This window comes from Gavia stellata, chromosome 14 (assembly GCF_030936135.1).
Source record: "Gavia stellata isolate bGavSte3 chromosome 14, bGavSte3.hap2, whole genome shotgun sequence".
Classification (NCBI taxonomy): Eukaryota; Metazoa; Chordata; class Aves; order Gaviiformes; family Gaviidae; genus Gavia; species Gavia stellata.
Window position 1 is genome coordinate 1,514,715 of NC_082607.1, and position 15,910 is coordinate 1,530,624.

At 58.6% G+C, this 15,910-nt stretch overlaps 1 protein-coding gene across 1 annotated transcript in view; it reads right to left on the bottom strand.

The window, feature by feature from the left end:
• Positions 1 to 208: 208 nt before the first annotated feature.
• The window catches only part of EFNB1 (ephrin B1), a 51,051-nt gene continuing 35,349 nt past the window's right edge, over positions 209 to 15,910 (bottom strand). The window contains exons 3-5 of the mRNA XM_059824473.1: positions 2,808 to 2,900; positions 1,627 to 1,755; positions 209 to 650 (exon numbers count right to left, since the gene is read on the bottom strand). Coding sequence (XP_059680456.1) covers positions 262 to 650; positions 1,627 to 1,755; positions 2,808 to 2,900 — 611 coding nt within the window. The 3' untranslated portion in view covers positions 209 to 261. The remainder of the gene's footprint in view (positions 651 to 1,626; positions 1,756 to 2,807; positions 2,901 to 15,910) is intronic.

Here is a 15,910-nt window from a genome sequence, read left to right on the forward strand (position 1 = left end):
AGGATGCTGAAGGCTCACCCTCGAGTCTCGGGATTACAAAAGCTGAGAACTACAAAACTAAATACAAAGGGGAGAATCAGCGCGCGAGCGAGCCATCCGCTCTCCAGCGCCGGACCCTGGCGCTCCCCGCGCCGTGCCGTGGGGTTCGTTTCGCTTCCTCCCTCCCGGCGCCAGACCGCCCGCGGGGAGACCCGGGGGGCGGCTGCCCCCCGCGCTCGGCGCTCCCGTGCTCCTGCATCGGCGGCTTGCCCAGGCTGTTCCTCACACCTTGTAGTAAATGTTGGCTGGGCTCTGGGGGGGCATCTCCTGCACAATGTAGACGGGGTGCCCGTAGTCCCCGCTCACCTTCTCGTAGTGCGGGCAGTAGTTGTTCTCTGTAGTCCGTAAGGGGATGATGATGTCGCTGGGCTCGGAGCCCGCGTTCCCACTGCATTTCGGGCTGGCCAAGGTGCTGAGGGACAAGGCTGCGGCTCGCTGCTGTGTGTGCTTCCGGTGCCGCTTGCGGATCTTGATCAGGAGGACGACGAGGAAGATGATGATGAGGATGAAGATGACACAGCCAGCGCCAATCGCCGCGAAGACGGCCACCTTGGAGCTCAAGAAGCCATCGCTGGGACCTTGGGTCTCCTGGCCGTCCTGGTTGACGGAGCCTGCAAGGCAAGGGGAGAGGGGTGTCAGAGCCTGGTGGGCAGCCTGAGCCCCATCTCTGCAAGGGGCTCCACACGGCTGGTTCCACGCTCCATCCAGGCACGGATCGCATCTGTGGGGTGGGCGAGCCCTGGATGACAGCAGGCTCTGGGCAGGGCAGGCAGGAGCCCCGGGCATCCGCAGAGGGACCAGGCGCCCTCTCCCCCACCCCGCATTGCTGCTCCCCCTTTCCATCTCCCAGCCGCTGAAGCGGAGTGCTGCTGGTGTCCCGGTGACAACCAGACCGGATCCCGGGAGCCTTCGCTCTCCAAAACAGACCTGGATGCTCTGGTGAAAGTGGGCTCTGATACCTGGAGCCCCGCGATATCTGATTACTGACCCCCTGCCTCCTCCTGACCCCCGGGCCAGGGCAGCCCCAGCCCCCCGAGGGGAGAGCGCTTGGCTGGCTGTACTGGGAGAGAAGAAAAGAGCAACTCTTCCCCACTTCATCTGATTTCACTTTTCTCTCAGCAGGGTCAGGAACTCAGGAAACCACTTTCAAAGGGCTTTCACACCGGCTCAGCTCAAAAACCTGAGGACCTCACCTCCTCCAAGCCCTCTCAGATGTACTGCGAGGAACAGATGGGCAGCGAGGAGGAGGAGAGTGCTGAAACAGCACTTCCCTGCAAAGCTCCTGCCAGGACATACCGGAGCTGGGAAAACAAACCCAAGCCGCTCCGCACCGCAGCCTGGCTGCCTGCACCAGGCCCCGAGCGGTCCCCGGCCAGAAGGCGCAGGGCTGGGGCAAGGAGATGCTGCGAGCAGCGGGGACGGCACAGCGATTACGGGAAACCCGTCTGCACCCCTGCTCCGGAGCGCCCGGTATCCCCAGGATCCATGCAACAAGCCCAGCTCAGAGCTGCTCTGCCTGCCAACATCCAGCCCCGCCGGCAGGCAGAGCCCCCATCCCTCTCCCGGGGTGTCCCTGGCGAAACCCACCCGGCTTGCCGGGCTCCTCCACTGCAGGGACCTTGCTGCGCGGGCTCTGCGTGACAATTTTCACGGTGTTGTCGGACTCCTTGCTCGGCCGACTCGTCGTCAGCTGCTCTGGGATCACCGCGTTCGGATCTGGGGAGGAGAGGGAAGGGACGGATGAGAGACCTCGACTCACCCTGGACGGCAGCAGCTTGATCCCCCGCCTAAAGAACAACTGCCCCCAAAATCCCAGCTGGCCCCCCCACCACGGGGTGCAAAGGAGATGCAGGAGCGATGGGAGCTGCCGAGAGCAGCAGAGCAAGTCTGCGCAGCTTCAGGCCTTGTGGGAAGCACCTTCCCACCCTAATCCCCTCCACTTTTATGTTTTCTGAGCTCCCGTGCGTGGGTTGGGGCAAGTTTCTTGCGCAGGCAGCGGGAGGAACGGGAAGAAAGGGAAGGGAGCCTGCCAAGGCTGCAGCACTGCTTCTTCTGTTTATTATAAATAATCGGCCCCAAAGTGAAAACACAATAATTAAAAGCAGCCACCGGGAGCTCTGCATCCGAGTCGGGGGCCAAAACGAGCCCGGGGCATCGCTGGGGCTGGGAGGCAGCCGCCACCTCGGGACAGGAGATCTTGGGGAGCTCCCTCCAGGAGCAGAGCACGCTCTGCCACAGCACCGCTGTCAGCGATACCCTTGGTGTCCCACTGCCACCCTCGGCTGGGTTGTCCCCACAGCGCGGTGGCCACCACTGCCGAGAGCCACCGGGACCACACGGAGCCCAAGCGCTAACGCCTGCCCAGCTCGAACCCCGCCTCGGGTGCCCAGCAAGTCACAGGAGCACCGTCCGTGGCCACCGCCCCGCCGATGCCCTTGCGCAGTTCACGGGTCCCGCGCTGAGCTAGCTTCCCACCGGGACACCAACCATGAGGTTACTCACAACAATTACTCCATTTTAACCCCAATGCACCAAACATGTGCAAGTGTTGGCAAAAGAAAAATAGAGAGGAAAAAAAAGATCCTAAAAATAACATTCTGCTGAACTAACCCAGGAGGCCTCCGGGGCTCCAGGGACCAACTGGCCTGGCCTCAGTTTCCCCAGAGCCCCTCCACCATGGCACGACAGGGACCCTGGTTTAGGGGCCAACGCTTTGCCGGACAAAGGCGTTTCGGCGACGGGAGACCCCAGGGCGCAGAAGGACTCACCCTGCCCCACTTTCATGACAATCTTCATGGAGCGCGTCTGGCAGACCCCTCCTTCCCGGTTCTCCAGGCCATCCAGTGTCCCGTTGGAAGTAGCTGCAAGAAAGTAGAGGGAGCGTTAGGGAGAGCTTTTGGGAGCTGGAAGGGCACCGCCGGGCAGGTCCCCGCTGGCCCCAGGCACCAGGAGGGATCTGGCAGGAGCTCGGCACCTCCCAAGGCGGGGGCTCGCTCCTGACCCCCTGCTGCGGCCACTTCGTGCCCCAGACTGGAGCCCACCGCAAGCGTTTCATATGCGGAGTTCTCGTTTTCTGCACCTTCCAGAGATGTTTGCAGTGGTGAGGATGTGATCCCCCCAGCTTCCCCTCGCTGCCACATCCACACAAGCGAGCCATTCTCTACGCCTGTACCCTCCTCCCCCTTTAATTCCTGGATAATTTCCTTTGCTCCTTGGTGTATAATAGGAACACATGCATATGCACAGTTTAAATTATACATATATAATTACACACTGTGCCTCAGTAAAGAATGTAAACTCAGAGCCCCAATGGGGTTGAGTGGCTTTAATTGCAGGGCAGAAGTCAGTCAAATTCACATTAACTTTTTGCTTTAGCCGGCACAGATTTTTAAGCCTTTCGATCCTGTGGGAGCACGGGGAGCTGCACGTCTCCCGCTGCCACCACGCAGGAAAGGACCCCCACCCATGCGCCCACCAGCCCTCTGCCGCGGCGGGGACAGCTCGAGGCAGGGGGGGACACGAGAGGAAAAAAAACCCCAAACCAGAGGATTACAGGGTTAAGCACCCAAATGGCAGATGCTGCTAAACATACTCAAGAAACTGGCTTCTGACCCCAAAAGGTTGGGGCCCTCGTCGCCGGCAGCAGCGAGCGTCCAGTGGATGCTGTGCCGAGTGGGTGATGGGCTGGGCAGCGCTGGCACGCAGCCCGCTCTCCCCGGTGACCACGGACGATTCTCAAGCCAGCACCTCCATCCATCACGGCAAACACAAATCATCCCGGTGCTCCACCAAATCCAGGCACAGGGATTTATTCACCCAGGGAAGCAACAAAACCTGGGAGGAGCACGATGACAGCATATGGCACGAGCGGGGCTTAGGAAAGGCAATGCAATGAGAATCACAAAGCTACGGGGATAATTTTACAGAGACAAGGTAGTGAAACAAAGCAGGATTTGGCCAGCACAGCGCAGCCAACACCCACCCTGAGCCTCAATGCCAAAACTCAGCCCCGGGGTTTCAGGTTGCCTGTGCAGCTCGGTTCCTGCCTCCACCCCACAAAAACTCGGGTTTGGGCAGGGCGGGTGACTGAATGCATCAGACCCCGCTGGGTGCCGGCGGGGAGGTGATGGGAAGAGGCTGGGTTATGGAGCAAGGTCTTTCTTTTCCCTTCTGCACTCCCCTTCCCGCAGCAGGACCCTTGGGTGCCTCGATGAGGACTCAATGCTGGGCTACGCTGGAAATCGAGCCCGGATCACACCGGGATGCAGGCTCAAAGTCCATCAGCTCTGTGCAATCAAGGCTCTCGTGTGAAACACCAGCAAATGTTTTACTAATCAGAAAGTCATTGGGCCGTTTGCTGAGTTATCGGCTCTCCCACGGCAGGGTTTCGCCTGCCAGCAGCTCTCTGGACGGAGCCGTACATCCACGCATCTGGGATTCGCTGGCGGCCGTTTTGACAGGAGCAGTGTCAGCACAAATCCCGACGCAAATGCCTGGGAAACTGGAGAAACACCCCCCCACTGCCTGCACAAGCTCTTCCCAACGTGAACCGCAGTCAGGGACCTGAGCAAAAACTCCCCATAAAAACATCTCAGGGAGCTAACTCCGGCAGAAGGAACAGCAGCCGAGTTCTCCCAGGCCAGAGACAGCAATTTTGGGGTGAAATAAGCCGATATGTCCCAGCTCACGGCCCCGAAGCAGCTCCATGAACAGCTTCCCAGCACCACGCCATGGGTTGCTCCATCTCGAATAGACTTCACCCATTCATGTTGCAACTGTGCGGCACAGGGGAAAAAAGAGCTGTCTGTAAAAACCTGCCTCTGCGAGACCTCATAAGGTCTTATTTATAAGGTAATAACCTGATTGCATCAAAACGATCTACAGAGTAAGTATGGCTCGAGTGTGAGGAGCTAGGAGATCCTGCCAAGGTAGAACACACAGCAGTAATGGGAGACAGCAGCTCCTCCAAAATAACTATGGAGACGTTGCATTCGGAGACGACAAAAAATACTAAAGGTCCAAACAGGACAGAGGAACGGCAGCTGGAGCCACAGGGACGGACGAGGGGACGCAGCTGAGCATCCTTCCTCCCGCGCCACACGCAGGACTTTGTTCAAGAAGCCTCTTCTCGTTCTGATCATAATAACGATGAGGGGAGAAAGTAGCTTTGAAAGGGAACCGCATGAAAAAAATGAAGCAGCTACTTGAGAGAACATAAAAAGGGGCAGCTAAAAGGGTAAAACGCTTGCAAAAACCATGGTGATTTGTCTCCGGTGCAGCCTCTTGAAACAAGGACACACACTGCCGTGCTTTGTATAGATCCAAAACGGGCCAAACCAAAGCAAAGGAAGATGCTCCACCCAGCCAGCCGGGCTTCCGAAAGTCAAAATCCCATCCAAATGGCTAAAAGAGTACAACTCCTGACGAGTTTTATGTAAACATGTAGGACAGACTGACGTGTGGCTGAGAAGCAGGTCCGGAGGCGGGCAGGGGGCTGCGGCCGGGGGGTCCCCACTGACCCACGGGCGGGGGCTGCAGCGGCAGCGCTGCAAGTTCCTCCGTCGTGCTCCACTGCAAAGCTCAGAGACGGAGAGCTGATCCTGCTGCTGTTTCTCGTTTTCACAGGGGAAGATTTACCAGAAGGCCACAGGATCAAGCCCAAGGCCGGCGCTGCTCCAGCAGAGACGAGCGATCCGGGAGGCACCTGGCGAGCAGCGAGACGAAAGCCCAAAGCGTCTGTAATACTCGCTGCTGCGCTCGTGGAAGAGCGACGGAGGCACCACCAATCATCAACGGCGGATGAAATTCAACGTCGACAAACGCACGGTAACGCAGGGGAGAAAAAGGTTAAATCCACAGGCACAACAGCGGGCTGCAGGGAGAGGCGAGAGGCAGCCCTGAGCCTGGGGAGAGGTGAGCGCAGGGCGGTAGCACGAGGCAGAGCTATAAATGATGACCGAAGCCAGGCAGAGAGCTGGGGATACCATGGGGAAGAGGAAATGGCAGGTCTCAAACGTCGGCCGTGCTTTTCACGTGCTGCATTGGCAACGAGCAGCTCCATCGCATCAGCAAGGCTTGATCCAGTCAGCCCCTGCAGCGCTGAGTGTACGGGAGCGTTTTCCTGCCCCCCTTCCATTTTGGAGGGACTTACAGTTTGGCTGTAGGACCGGGAAAGCAAAAGCAGCCTCTGGACAAATGACTTCTACTCGTCTTTAAAGAAAAGGCAGCTCCCAGCCTGGAGAGCTATTAGATGCCTTTGCCTTAATGAAGCATTAAGGCTCAGGCTGCTGAGTGATGAGGATTTAACATTGATACCATTAACCATGTAATTGCTTGTCAATTTAGAAGAGATGCTCAGCCTGCATGGAAGCACAGGCAGGACCTCCGCTTGCTGGCACAGCTCACCCCGGTCCTCGGGCAGAAGACCAGCGAAACGCCAAGCCCCAGCCCGGTGACACACGCCAGCCAACTGGGACAGACGCCTCTGCGGGGAGGAGAGCCCCAACAACCCCCACGTTTCCACCTCCAGCAGCCAGCGGTGCCGCGTGCTGTCCCCGTTGCATCACACTCTACCTCCCCACCGCCAGCGCTCAGAGCGTCACCGTAGCTTTTCTTCCTCCCCTAAAAATATTTCAAACGAGAACTTGGGTTTTGGCAGATGGGAGACTCTGGAAGTAATACCTGGCAGCAGATGAAGGCAAGGGTCTCTTAAATGGTCAGCTTTGGACAGAGTGAGATGTTTGGTTTCTCTTCTGGATTCCCTCTAGCAGGACTCCGTTATGATTTGGGCCCCAAAGCACAATTAATGTGCTGAGACTGTAGCGAATCCAAGTCTCTTTCCTTTTATTATTCTTAATTACTCTTCCATCTGTGCACCACGGCCCTGCTCCAGACCCGGCCAGGCGCTGCGTGGACGCAGCCCGGACGCCCGCCCCGTGATCCCCCCCTCGCCCCCAGACCTGTCCAAGATTCACGTTCCCATCGCGCAGCTTTAGGCGGAAGCAGCAGCATCCCACCGGCACCCACCACCGCTTGCTGCCAGGGCTTCGGGGTGCCCCCGCAGCCTGACCCCCATCCCGCCGGAGCAGACGGGGCGGTGGGAAGGCACGGACTGACCCTGCTGAGGGGCAGCTGGCGCAGAGCAGCCTCAGATCAGCCACGGCTCAGCCAGGACACCCACACCAGGCTGAAAGCCCCTCTTGGCACGGGTAAAGACCCTAAGGGTGGCCCTGAAGATGTGCCTCACACATCTCCGGTGCGCTCAGACACTGTGCCAGCAGACCCTTGCATGGATCTGCAAGCAGACTCTATTTAAAATAAAAGTCTAGCTCATGCCACCTTCCCTCTCCTCCAAGGCTTTCAAGTTGTTTTATGCACCCTCAGTACCGAGGTGCGGCTGTTGCATTGGTAGAGGTGTTGCACCAGTATGGGTGTTGCATCAGCAGAGGTGCTGCACCAGTGCCCAGCGCCGTCACGTCCCGGCCGGGGCTCTCGCCCCAGGGGACCCGCAGAGCCGCTTCCAGAGCCGCTTCCAGGTCACCGAGCAGAGGCACCCGCCTGCTCCACTGCACACAAACTCCCTGGGGCTGCGCAGGGAGCAGGGCTTGGTTGCAGCCCCTTCTCCTCCTCCCCGGCTGAGCTGGGAGGCGGCAGGGGCACGCAGCCTACGCTCACAGTATCACCATTATTCTTATTCTTATTTCCTTGCCGGGCCGTGCTGAAGGGCGGCGAACCCACCGCCCCCTCCCCGCACACATCACCCCAAAGCCCTTTCCATCAGCTCCGGCACATTCGCTGGGTCGGCTGCCAGAGCAAGGGCAGGGGTGCGCGGGGGGAGCCGAGCCCCCGCTGTCAGGCTGCCAGCGAGGCCGGCACAGCCTTCCAGCCCAGAGGCAGCTGCAGCGGGAAGGGGCCCCCAAGCCCCAGAAACGCGTGTGCGCGCCAGCCCAGCCCTGTCCGTCCCTGAACGGCTGCAGGAGGTGCAAGGCTAGGGTTTCACACAGAGCTGCTCCAGCCTCCCGGGCTGCTGCAGGAGAGCCCAGCAGCCTCTTCCCCCGGCACCGCTAACCCCGGGGGTGCCCTGGGGTGCAGGGGGCTGCCCCCTCCCCAGCTCACCGCCCCAGCCGTGCCACAGTGTCCACGCAGCCGGCCGGGACTGATGCTACGGTGCCAACTGGGATTTCTCTGCCCCCCACACCTATACCAGGCATGCAAGACGGACCACGGGTCAGCCTGCCGACAGCCCACACAGCCTCAGGTCCCTTCTCCCCGCTGTGCCCGGTGGGCACCAGGAGATGACCACCACGGGCAGGGATTCCCAGCCTGCCCGCCGGGCAGCTGCCACCATCACCTACTCCCTGTTACCCCAAAAAACCCTTCTGGCAGGAAAAAAGCTCAGGCTCCCCCGTGCACAGCAGTGGCTGTTGCCACGGGGTGGGAAACACCCGGAGATCCTCAGAGCTGGGGACATCCACCACGACCTTCCCACTCTGCCCCGCCAGCTACCAAAGCGCCCTAAGAGACCCAAACCTGAATTTCACAAGCAACACCCTCCCTGTTGGTTATCTGCACCCTCCTTTTTGCTCCCCGGGGTTTACTGTCTCAGGGTCTCGCAAACACACACAGCTTGGAAAAAACATGGGTGTCTCCCAGAAAACAGTGCATCCCAGGACTGCCGGAGCTGGGATTTTGAAGCACTGAATGGCGAACCCTCCTCATGGCCCAGCCATCGGTTTGAGGTTCCCTCTGCCCGCAGCACAGCAACTCTCGGGGTCAGGGAAACACCACCGAAGGGACGCGGAGCTCACATCCTGCCCTCTGCCTCCGCAGGGGACGAAGAGGGGTCCCGGCAGGTCACACCCACCAAACTGAGGGCTGACCAGCGCAGGCTGCTGGAGAAGCAGCGGTGGGACCCACACCAGCGTGCGCTGGGCGATGGTGTGCCGAGGTTCCCGGCCGTGCTGCTCCTCCAGCATAGCCGTGAAGCCTCCCACCGCCAGCGCTTCATGTGCGGAGCCAGTTGCGGGCACGTAGTTTGCCTCCACAGCTCCCTCCAGCCCATGGCCCCGGTTTTGCTGACGGTGTCAACCCCTCGGAGCAGCTGGGAGCCGCGGGCAGAGGCGGCTCTTAGGGCTCAGCCAGCACGGCCAGTTGGAGGGGGATGCTAACGCCCACCAGCACCACATCCCCAGCCCTGGAATCGCCTGGCTAAATAAACAGTTTTTATATACAAAAACACGCAACTCTCCCTGCGCTGGGGAGGGAAATGCCGGCCTCCCCACCACAACCTCCGACCGAGTCCTTCCATCAAGGAGGAGCAAGCAGGTATGGCCAAGCATTGGTGGGTCTCCAAGCAAGGCATGAGGAAAGGACCTAACGGTGCTGATTCGGGGTGATTTGGCTATAGTAATCATTTCGTGTTGTTGCAAAACCCTACAAATTTGTGCCACCAAAGGGAGCACCGAGGGTCTGCTCCCGACAGCCAGGGCCAAGGCACAGCGGAGGAACCCGGGGCTTCACCTCCCTCCTCCCTATGTGCACGGCAAGCAGGGGACAGCCGGGGTGACTGCAGAGGATGGACCGCTCGCCGGATGTGCTGGGGGACCTGGACATCCCAACCCACACTTCTTGCTCCAGCAAGAACACGGCAATGTGAAAATCACGAGGTTCAACTACGCTTCTGGAGATAGGAATGAAAACAATAGCACTGGGTCTGGCTGGGATGGAGTTCTCCTCCTCCTGGCCAGGGTCAGCGCCCCACAAAGATAAATAAAAATGTTAAATTAGCCCCATCCCTTACAAATTGCAGCAGCTGCATTCACAAAGCGCAGGTCTGGCAGCACCAGCCGGGTTAAGGGGGTAAGAAGGGAGGACACCACGCACCCACGCTCATCCTTGTGTGCCACAGCACCGCTCCCAGACCTAAGCACTGGTTTGGGACTGTCTAGGGAGCTTTCCTGCGGCAAAGGCAGAACAACAGGGAAACACTGAAGTATCGCGTAGAAAAAGACACTTTAACGCAAGGAATGCTTACGTGAAAACCTAATTTCCCATTAAAACAGCTTTCTGATAGAAAAATTATAACCAATCCTAATTAGCATCATAATTAAGTCACAGCTACATTGCAGGTAACCTCATCAAGGCCAGAAAGCACTTCTCAGTTGCAAGACCACCGCTTGCCTACTCGCTTGCAAGCCCTTTCGCACCAATGCTGCTGAGACGCCCGCGTACACAAGCTGTGCAAGCTCCCAACATCCCCGTCCCGCGCCGGGGAGCACGCGCAGCCTCGCTCCCTGCACAGCTCGGGGGGACCAGGGCACTAAACACAGCCTTTGTCTTCAGGTCTATCCCCCCCCTTCCAAAAGAAGAGAGCATCGGTGGAGGAGAAAGGTTATTTGCACAGTCTCTGTGGTAGCCCCAAGCAGCTGGTTATCGGTCAGGAAAAAAGTGCCATGTAATTCTCCACCTGATGCTCTGCCAGAGTCATTTGTGGGTCCCGCTGGGAGCGGGGGAGGAGGAAAGAGCTTATTGCGTTTTAACAGGGTGTAAATCTCTTCAGTTAGGTAGCAAAACATCTGTGCGACTGACTGAGAAATCTGTTGTGAAGGGGATGGAGAGGGACACGCAGTGCCACTCCCCCGCCAGCAAGGCCGATGCCAACGCCAGCTCCTCCTCGCACGGGAGGGATGCGGGGATGCGGAGCCAGCGCTACCCGTCGAGACTGCAGCTGCAGCGGCCGGCTGAGCTCGGGCTACGCCATCGCTGCCTGGGTGCAGGGCTGGAGGCGGCTCAGAGGAAAATCAAAGTTACCAGGGACCAGAGGGGCTGGGTCACCTGCAAATCTTCTGCCTGGGAGAGCATGGGGAGCCGAGGAGGTGCAGCGCAGCGGGGAGGGACAGGAGCTCAGGGTGTGCTGCGGGACAGCCAGGAGGAAACCCCACTGCAATTAAAGGTAGACTTTGCATAAGCATCAGGAATCTGCTGGCAGCGGGGAAGTTTACATCGGTGCAACTCCTGGCCCAGAGTTGCAAATAACCCTACGGTTGGGACAGGAGTCAGCCCTGCTTCCACGCGGGGAGCAGCCGCTGCTGCCGTGCACCCACCGGTGCTGTACCCGCGCAGGGAGAGGAGCCCGGCTCAGAGCAGGATCACCCTCGGCTCACAGCGCTTCATCGCATGGCAGCTGGAGCAGGAACTCGCCGATATCTCTGCACAGCAGTACTCACGGCTCCCCGGGGAGCAGGCACGGCAGCACCCGCGCTGCCCCAGCAAGAGGGCACCAGCTGCAGAGCCGACACGTCACTCTCGGGTCCCAGCAGGACCCCAAGGAGGTGGTCTCAGCCCTCTGCTCCAGGAGGATGCCAGCACATGGACCTAATGGTCTCCAGCAATACCCTGAGTTACAGGATGTGGAGATTTCCAACATAGGCTAAATAAGCCCTTGAGTATCCGGATGAGGACTTGTCCACTCGCTGAGTGAAGGATGGAGGAAAGGGCCTCTCTGCCCCCCAAGTCAGGGCCAACCCCCACTGCAGAGGGACAAGCAGCCGCCCCCCAACCCCACTGCTCCCCGCCACCCCGCCGCGGCTGGCTCTCAATTAGCTGTGTTAACACCCGCTCCGCGCTGCCAGGCAGGATCAAAGAGCACAGTCATCACACGGCAGCAGCAGAAAAATCATCATTCCCAGGGCAAAGAAACTTCAAATGGCAAGAAAAACCAATTCTCCCCCAAAAGGCAAGCTTTTAAAGGCGCTGCACACAACCTGGGCAGCCCTCCCCAGCACAGCCAGCCTGGTCGAGAGGCGTTCAAAACACAGATCATTAGAAATTAAAGAGATGGAAAAGGGCTGTGCATCGCAATTCATTAATGCCAAACCTGCCTGCGCTCTGCATGTCTCATGGGCCAAGCATGGCGTCATTTCTTGGAGCCCCCAGCATGCTCCTGATCTGACAGCCAGCACCCACGGCCGCTCACCCCAGCACCCACGGCCGCACACGCGCGCCCCGGGCGATCACGCAGCAGCCCAGCTTGCAGCAGAAGCTACAACGTGCAGCCTTTCACGCCAGGTGGGAGCTGCGGTGGTGCCTGCAAGCCTCTTCCCGGTGCCCTGGCAGCAAGAAAGCACCGTAGGTACAGAAGCAGTAGAGTGCAATGGGGACCCCAGGGGAAAAGCTGGGGAGAGGGTCTTGATGAAGAAGTGTTTTTTTAAAAAAATATGCCAAGTATGTGGTTGTTTGCACTTATCTGCTGCACACCCTTCCCAGCCGCTCCTGTACGCTGGGATTGTTTTCAAGTCGTCCTCAAGTCAGAGGCTTCTTCTGCTTTTCAAGTCTCTTACTAGAAGTTTAGTCCGAAAGGAGCCAAGTTTTAATCTCTTCCAGTGTTACGGAGGCGACCACCGCTGTAGAGCAGGGTCCATCAGGGTCCACGCACCTGCAGTTCCGGGAGATTTCCTGGGGTCCCCGTATCCCCTCCTGCGTGACCGTGCTAGAAGGAGCAGGGGCTGGAAGGGGAGGAAGAGGATGGCAGCAGAGGCATGGCCATGGCGTGCACTGCAAAACCAAGGGGACTGCTTTAGCGTTGGCCCTCCATCACAGCTACAGCTGCAAAGGGAGCACTTTTTGGGGGGGACAGGCAGAGTCGCGGTGCCCCAGCAGCGTCAAGGGGTGCGGAGCAGGATCAGGCAGGCGATGCACGGGTGCCAGCTGGATGTCACCTCCCTGCTGCCATTGCCCAGGCTGCAGGTCACCTCCGTGTTTCAGGAGCACCAAGGAGATAAACACGTCTTAATTTCTACTGAAGGGCCATATCGGTGTTAAAGAGATGCCCTTGGAAATCATTTCTCTCGGGGAAGAGCATCCTCGGATGCAGGCAGCCCAGCTCCCCGGGCAGACACAACCTGGTGCCCGGCTCCCTGCGGTGGGGAGAGCCCTTGGCCGTGCAAGAGCTGCGGGCAGCTGCCCGCCGGGTGCAGGCAGGGGCCGGGCTGCCCAGCAGGCAGAGAATTAAGCGGGCACCGGCACCCCTGGCCGGGGTCTTTGTTGCAGGCAGGGCCCCCCTCTCCCCGGCCCAGGAGCAGATCAAAGCGCTGGGTACTTACCTCCTGGCTGGGTGCGGGACACCGGCCCTTTCTGATAGGGCTTTTCATCCCTGTTAGGGCCCTGAAAGGCTGAGCTATGAGATCAGCTGCCAGGGGCTGTCCGAGGACAGCGCTGAGCCGAAAAGGTCAGGAGGGAGGAGGAGAAGAGAAAAGAGGCAGAGGCTTAAGGGACGGGGCTCAACAAAATCGCATTTACTGTGGTCACGGTCTTCAGACAAGCCTCCAAGACAAGGAACCGCGTGTTGTCTAAGGGCCATTATTTGGGTTTGACATGTCCAGCGCCCGCGCTTTGAAGTTGGGAGTGGGACACTGTTAGAGACCCGTTTGTCTCCCGCGCGAGCCCGCCGGCTCCCACGCAGCATTTCCCGTGGGGAGGAGGTCTCATCCAGCCTCTGCCACCCGCTCCCAGCGGGATGGGGATGGAGCAGGAAAGCCAGTCCCCAAAACCAGACGGTTATGCCACCAGGACGGCTTTGCTTAGCCCAGGCTTTCCGCGTCGCCACAGGTATGTCGCAAGCTGGTGGGACGACGACAGCGCCAGCCCATTTGGGTGAAGAATGAGGAAGCCGGTTAATTGGGTTTTTATCAGCAGAAGTTCATAGCTCTCATCACGGCATCAAACGGCACTTTTGCTTTCAACTCATCTTCACCAAACAAGTTGTGGGACGGAAGATGAGGAGCACATGAAAGTGGCCACATTCAAATGCAATCAGCAAAGAAAGCCAGCAAAGAGCTGGCGGGCTGACAAACCGCCCCGGGGGGCTGCGCCCGGCCCCCCTGGCACGGCACCCATCAGAGACTGGCAGCCAGCGCGGCACTCGCCGGGCCAGGAGGAACCAGGGAGGAAATTATTAAATACCAAGGGCTGCAGAAAGGAGCTCAGGCGGCTCCGCAGACGCTCTCACACATGCTGGCATGGGCTAAAGGCTTCCCAAACCAACGGCAGCTATTTCGGAAGCTGGAGGAGTCCAGCCAGAAAAGCAAGTATGGCAACGTGTCCCAAAAAAAAAAAAAAAAAGGAAGGAAGGAAGTAGGATTCTGGCAGTTGGCAATATATAGGTGACCCCCTTCTCCATGCTGAACTGCAAGCTATAGAAAAATGCTGATGCAGAAAGGCCCAGGGACGAAGCCCACGTCGCAGAGGCAGCAATGGTTTACAACAAATAATTCTTGCCAGGTTAAGTCTAATTGCGTCTAAAAACAGAAATGCAAGACAAGGGGTTTAAAGAAACACTCCGGGTAATATATCTGGTCTCGCTGAATCCTGCTGCCAAAAAGCGTTAGATTGGATTATGAACATTATTACATCAAAAATGGATTGAAGGGCTTAAAGACTAACAATAAACAGCAAACGTATTAGATTTATGGGGCAAACATCTACTGGGGCCTCGCTTTTGCTTTAGTGTTTTCATCAAACGAGGTCTCCTTGCCTTAAACAGGCACAGGGGAGAGGTGGGACTTGGCAGAGGGACGGGCAAGAGATCCCACCTGGAAAAACACCACTGCGCTGGCTGGCCGAGGCGCTGCCCATCACATCTGCAAACAGCTGCCTGGAGAGCATCGAAAGGCCGAGCGAGGCTTTGCTTGGGGGTCTCGGCTCGCCCGCGCCCCATCGAACACAGAAAGGGCTGCCAGGACCACCACCGCCCAAACACCAAACAGAGAAGGAACTGGAGAACCGGGCCCAAGGACGAAGCAAGCCCTGGGCGGAAGAACACGTCACCCGAGGCAGCTCCCTGCCAGGGCTCGGTGGCACCAGCAGCAGGCAGGGCACCGCTGGGCCGCATCCAGAGCTCCTGCGTGGCGGGGAGCCGCGCCGGGAGCTCCTCCTCACGCCGCCCCGCTGCCAGGACGTCGGGATTAATGCGTCTCTATCTAGGCACCTCATTACCAGAGATAGTAAAACTGGAGCAAGTTCAAAGAGTAGCAGCAAACGCAATTAAGAGCTGGGGTGAATTAGGAGGGGAGGTGGGGAGAGACGAACCTGCACGGCTGGCTAAGCCGCGGGGAGGCTGGAGCTGCCCACGAGCATCCCAGGAAGCCCAGACACCAGGGATGGGGCGGGAAGGCTACTTGAGTGGGACACGGACAGCCAAGGAAGCAGAGAAAATCATCAGAAATTGATAACAGCCAAGGCTGAGGAGAAATGTTGGTATGATCAGGCTCTTGGACCTGCGGCAGATGACCCGCAGGCACGAAGCAGGACCCCCACCCCACCTCTAGGACAGCACCTTCACAAAACAGTCTTCATTTTTCATCTTCCTATACCCTTTTATTCCTGCTAACCCAAAAAGCAAGTGGATGGATGATTTTTAAGCACTCGGACACATTCTTCCCTCCCATTTCAGCCACTCACAAGCAACCAGCTTCTCTACCAGCTCAGCAGGGACGAAGGGAGGAGTAACCGCACGCCCGCTAATGAGCCAGAAGCACCTTCTGCCTTGATGAGGGCAGCGTGAACGATCCACACCTCGCTGCCGGCCCAGGGAATGGCAGCAGCACTCACATCCACACACAGCTCTGCAAGGCCAAGCTACCCTGGAGTCCCCATCGACCTTTCCAGCAGCCTGCCCGCGGCTTTGGGCTTGGCCAAGGAGCCCCCAAAGGACTTGCTTTTGGGGCAAAAAGCAAGAATTCATTCCTGTTGGACCTCACCTTCCTACCTCCCACGCAACGCAGCAGGAGAAACCGCCCGGAGAGCCACTACTGCATGCTTCCCTCCGTCAGCCCGCAGCGTACGATGGTTTTGCAGGGAGGGGACAGGACGCTGG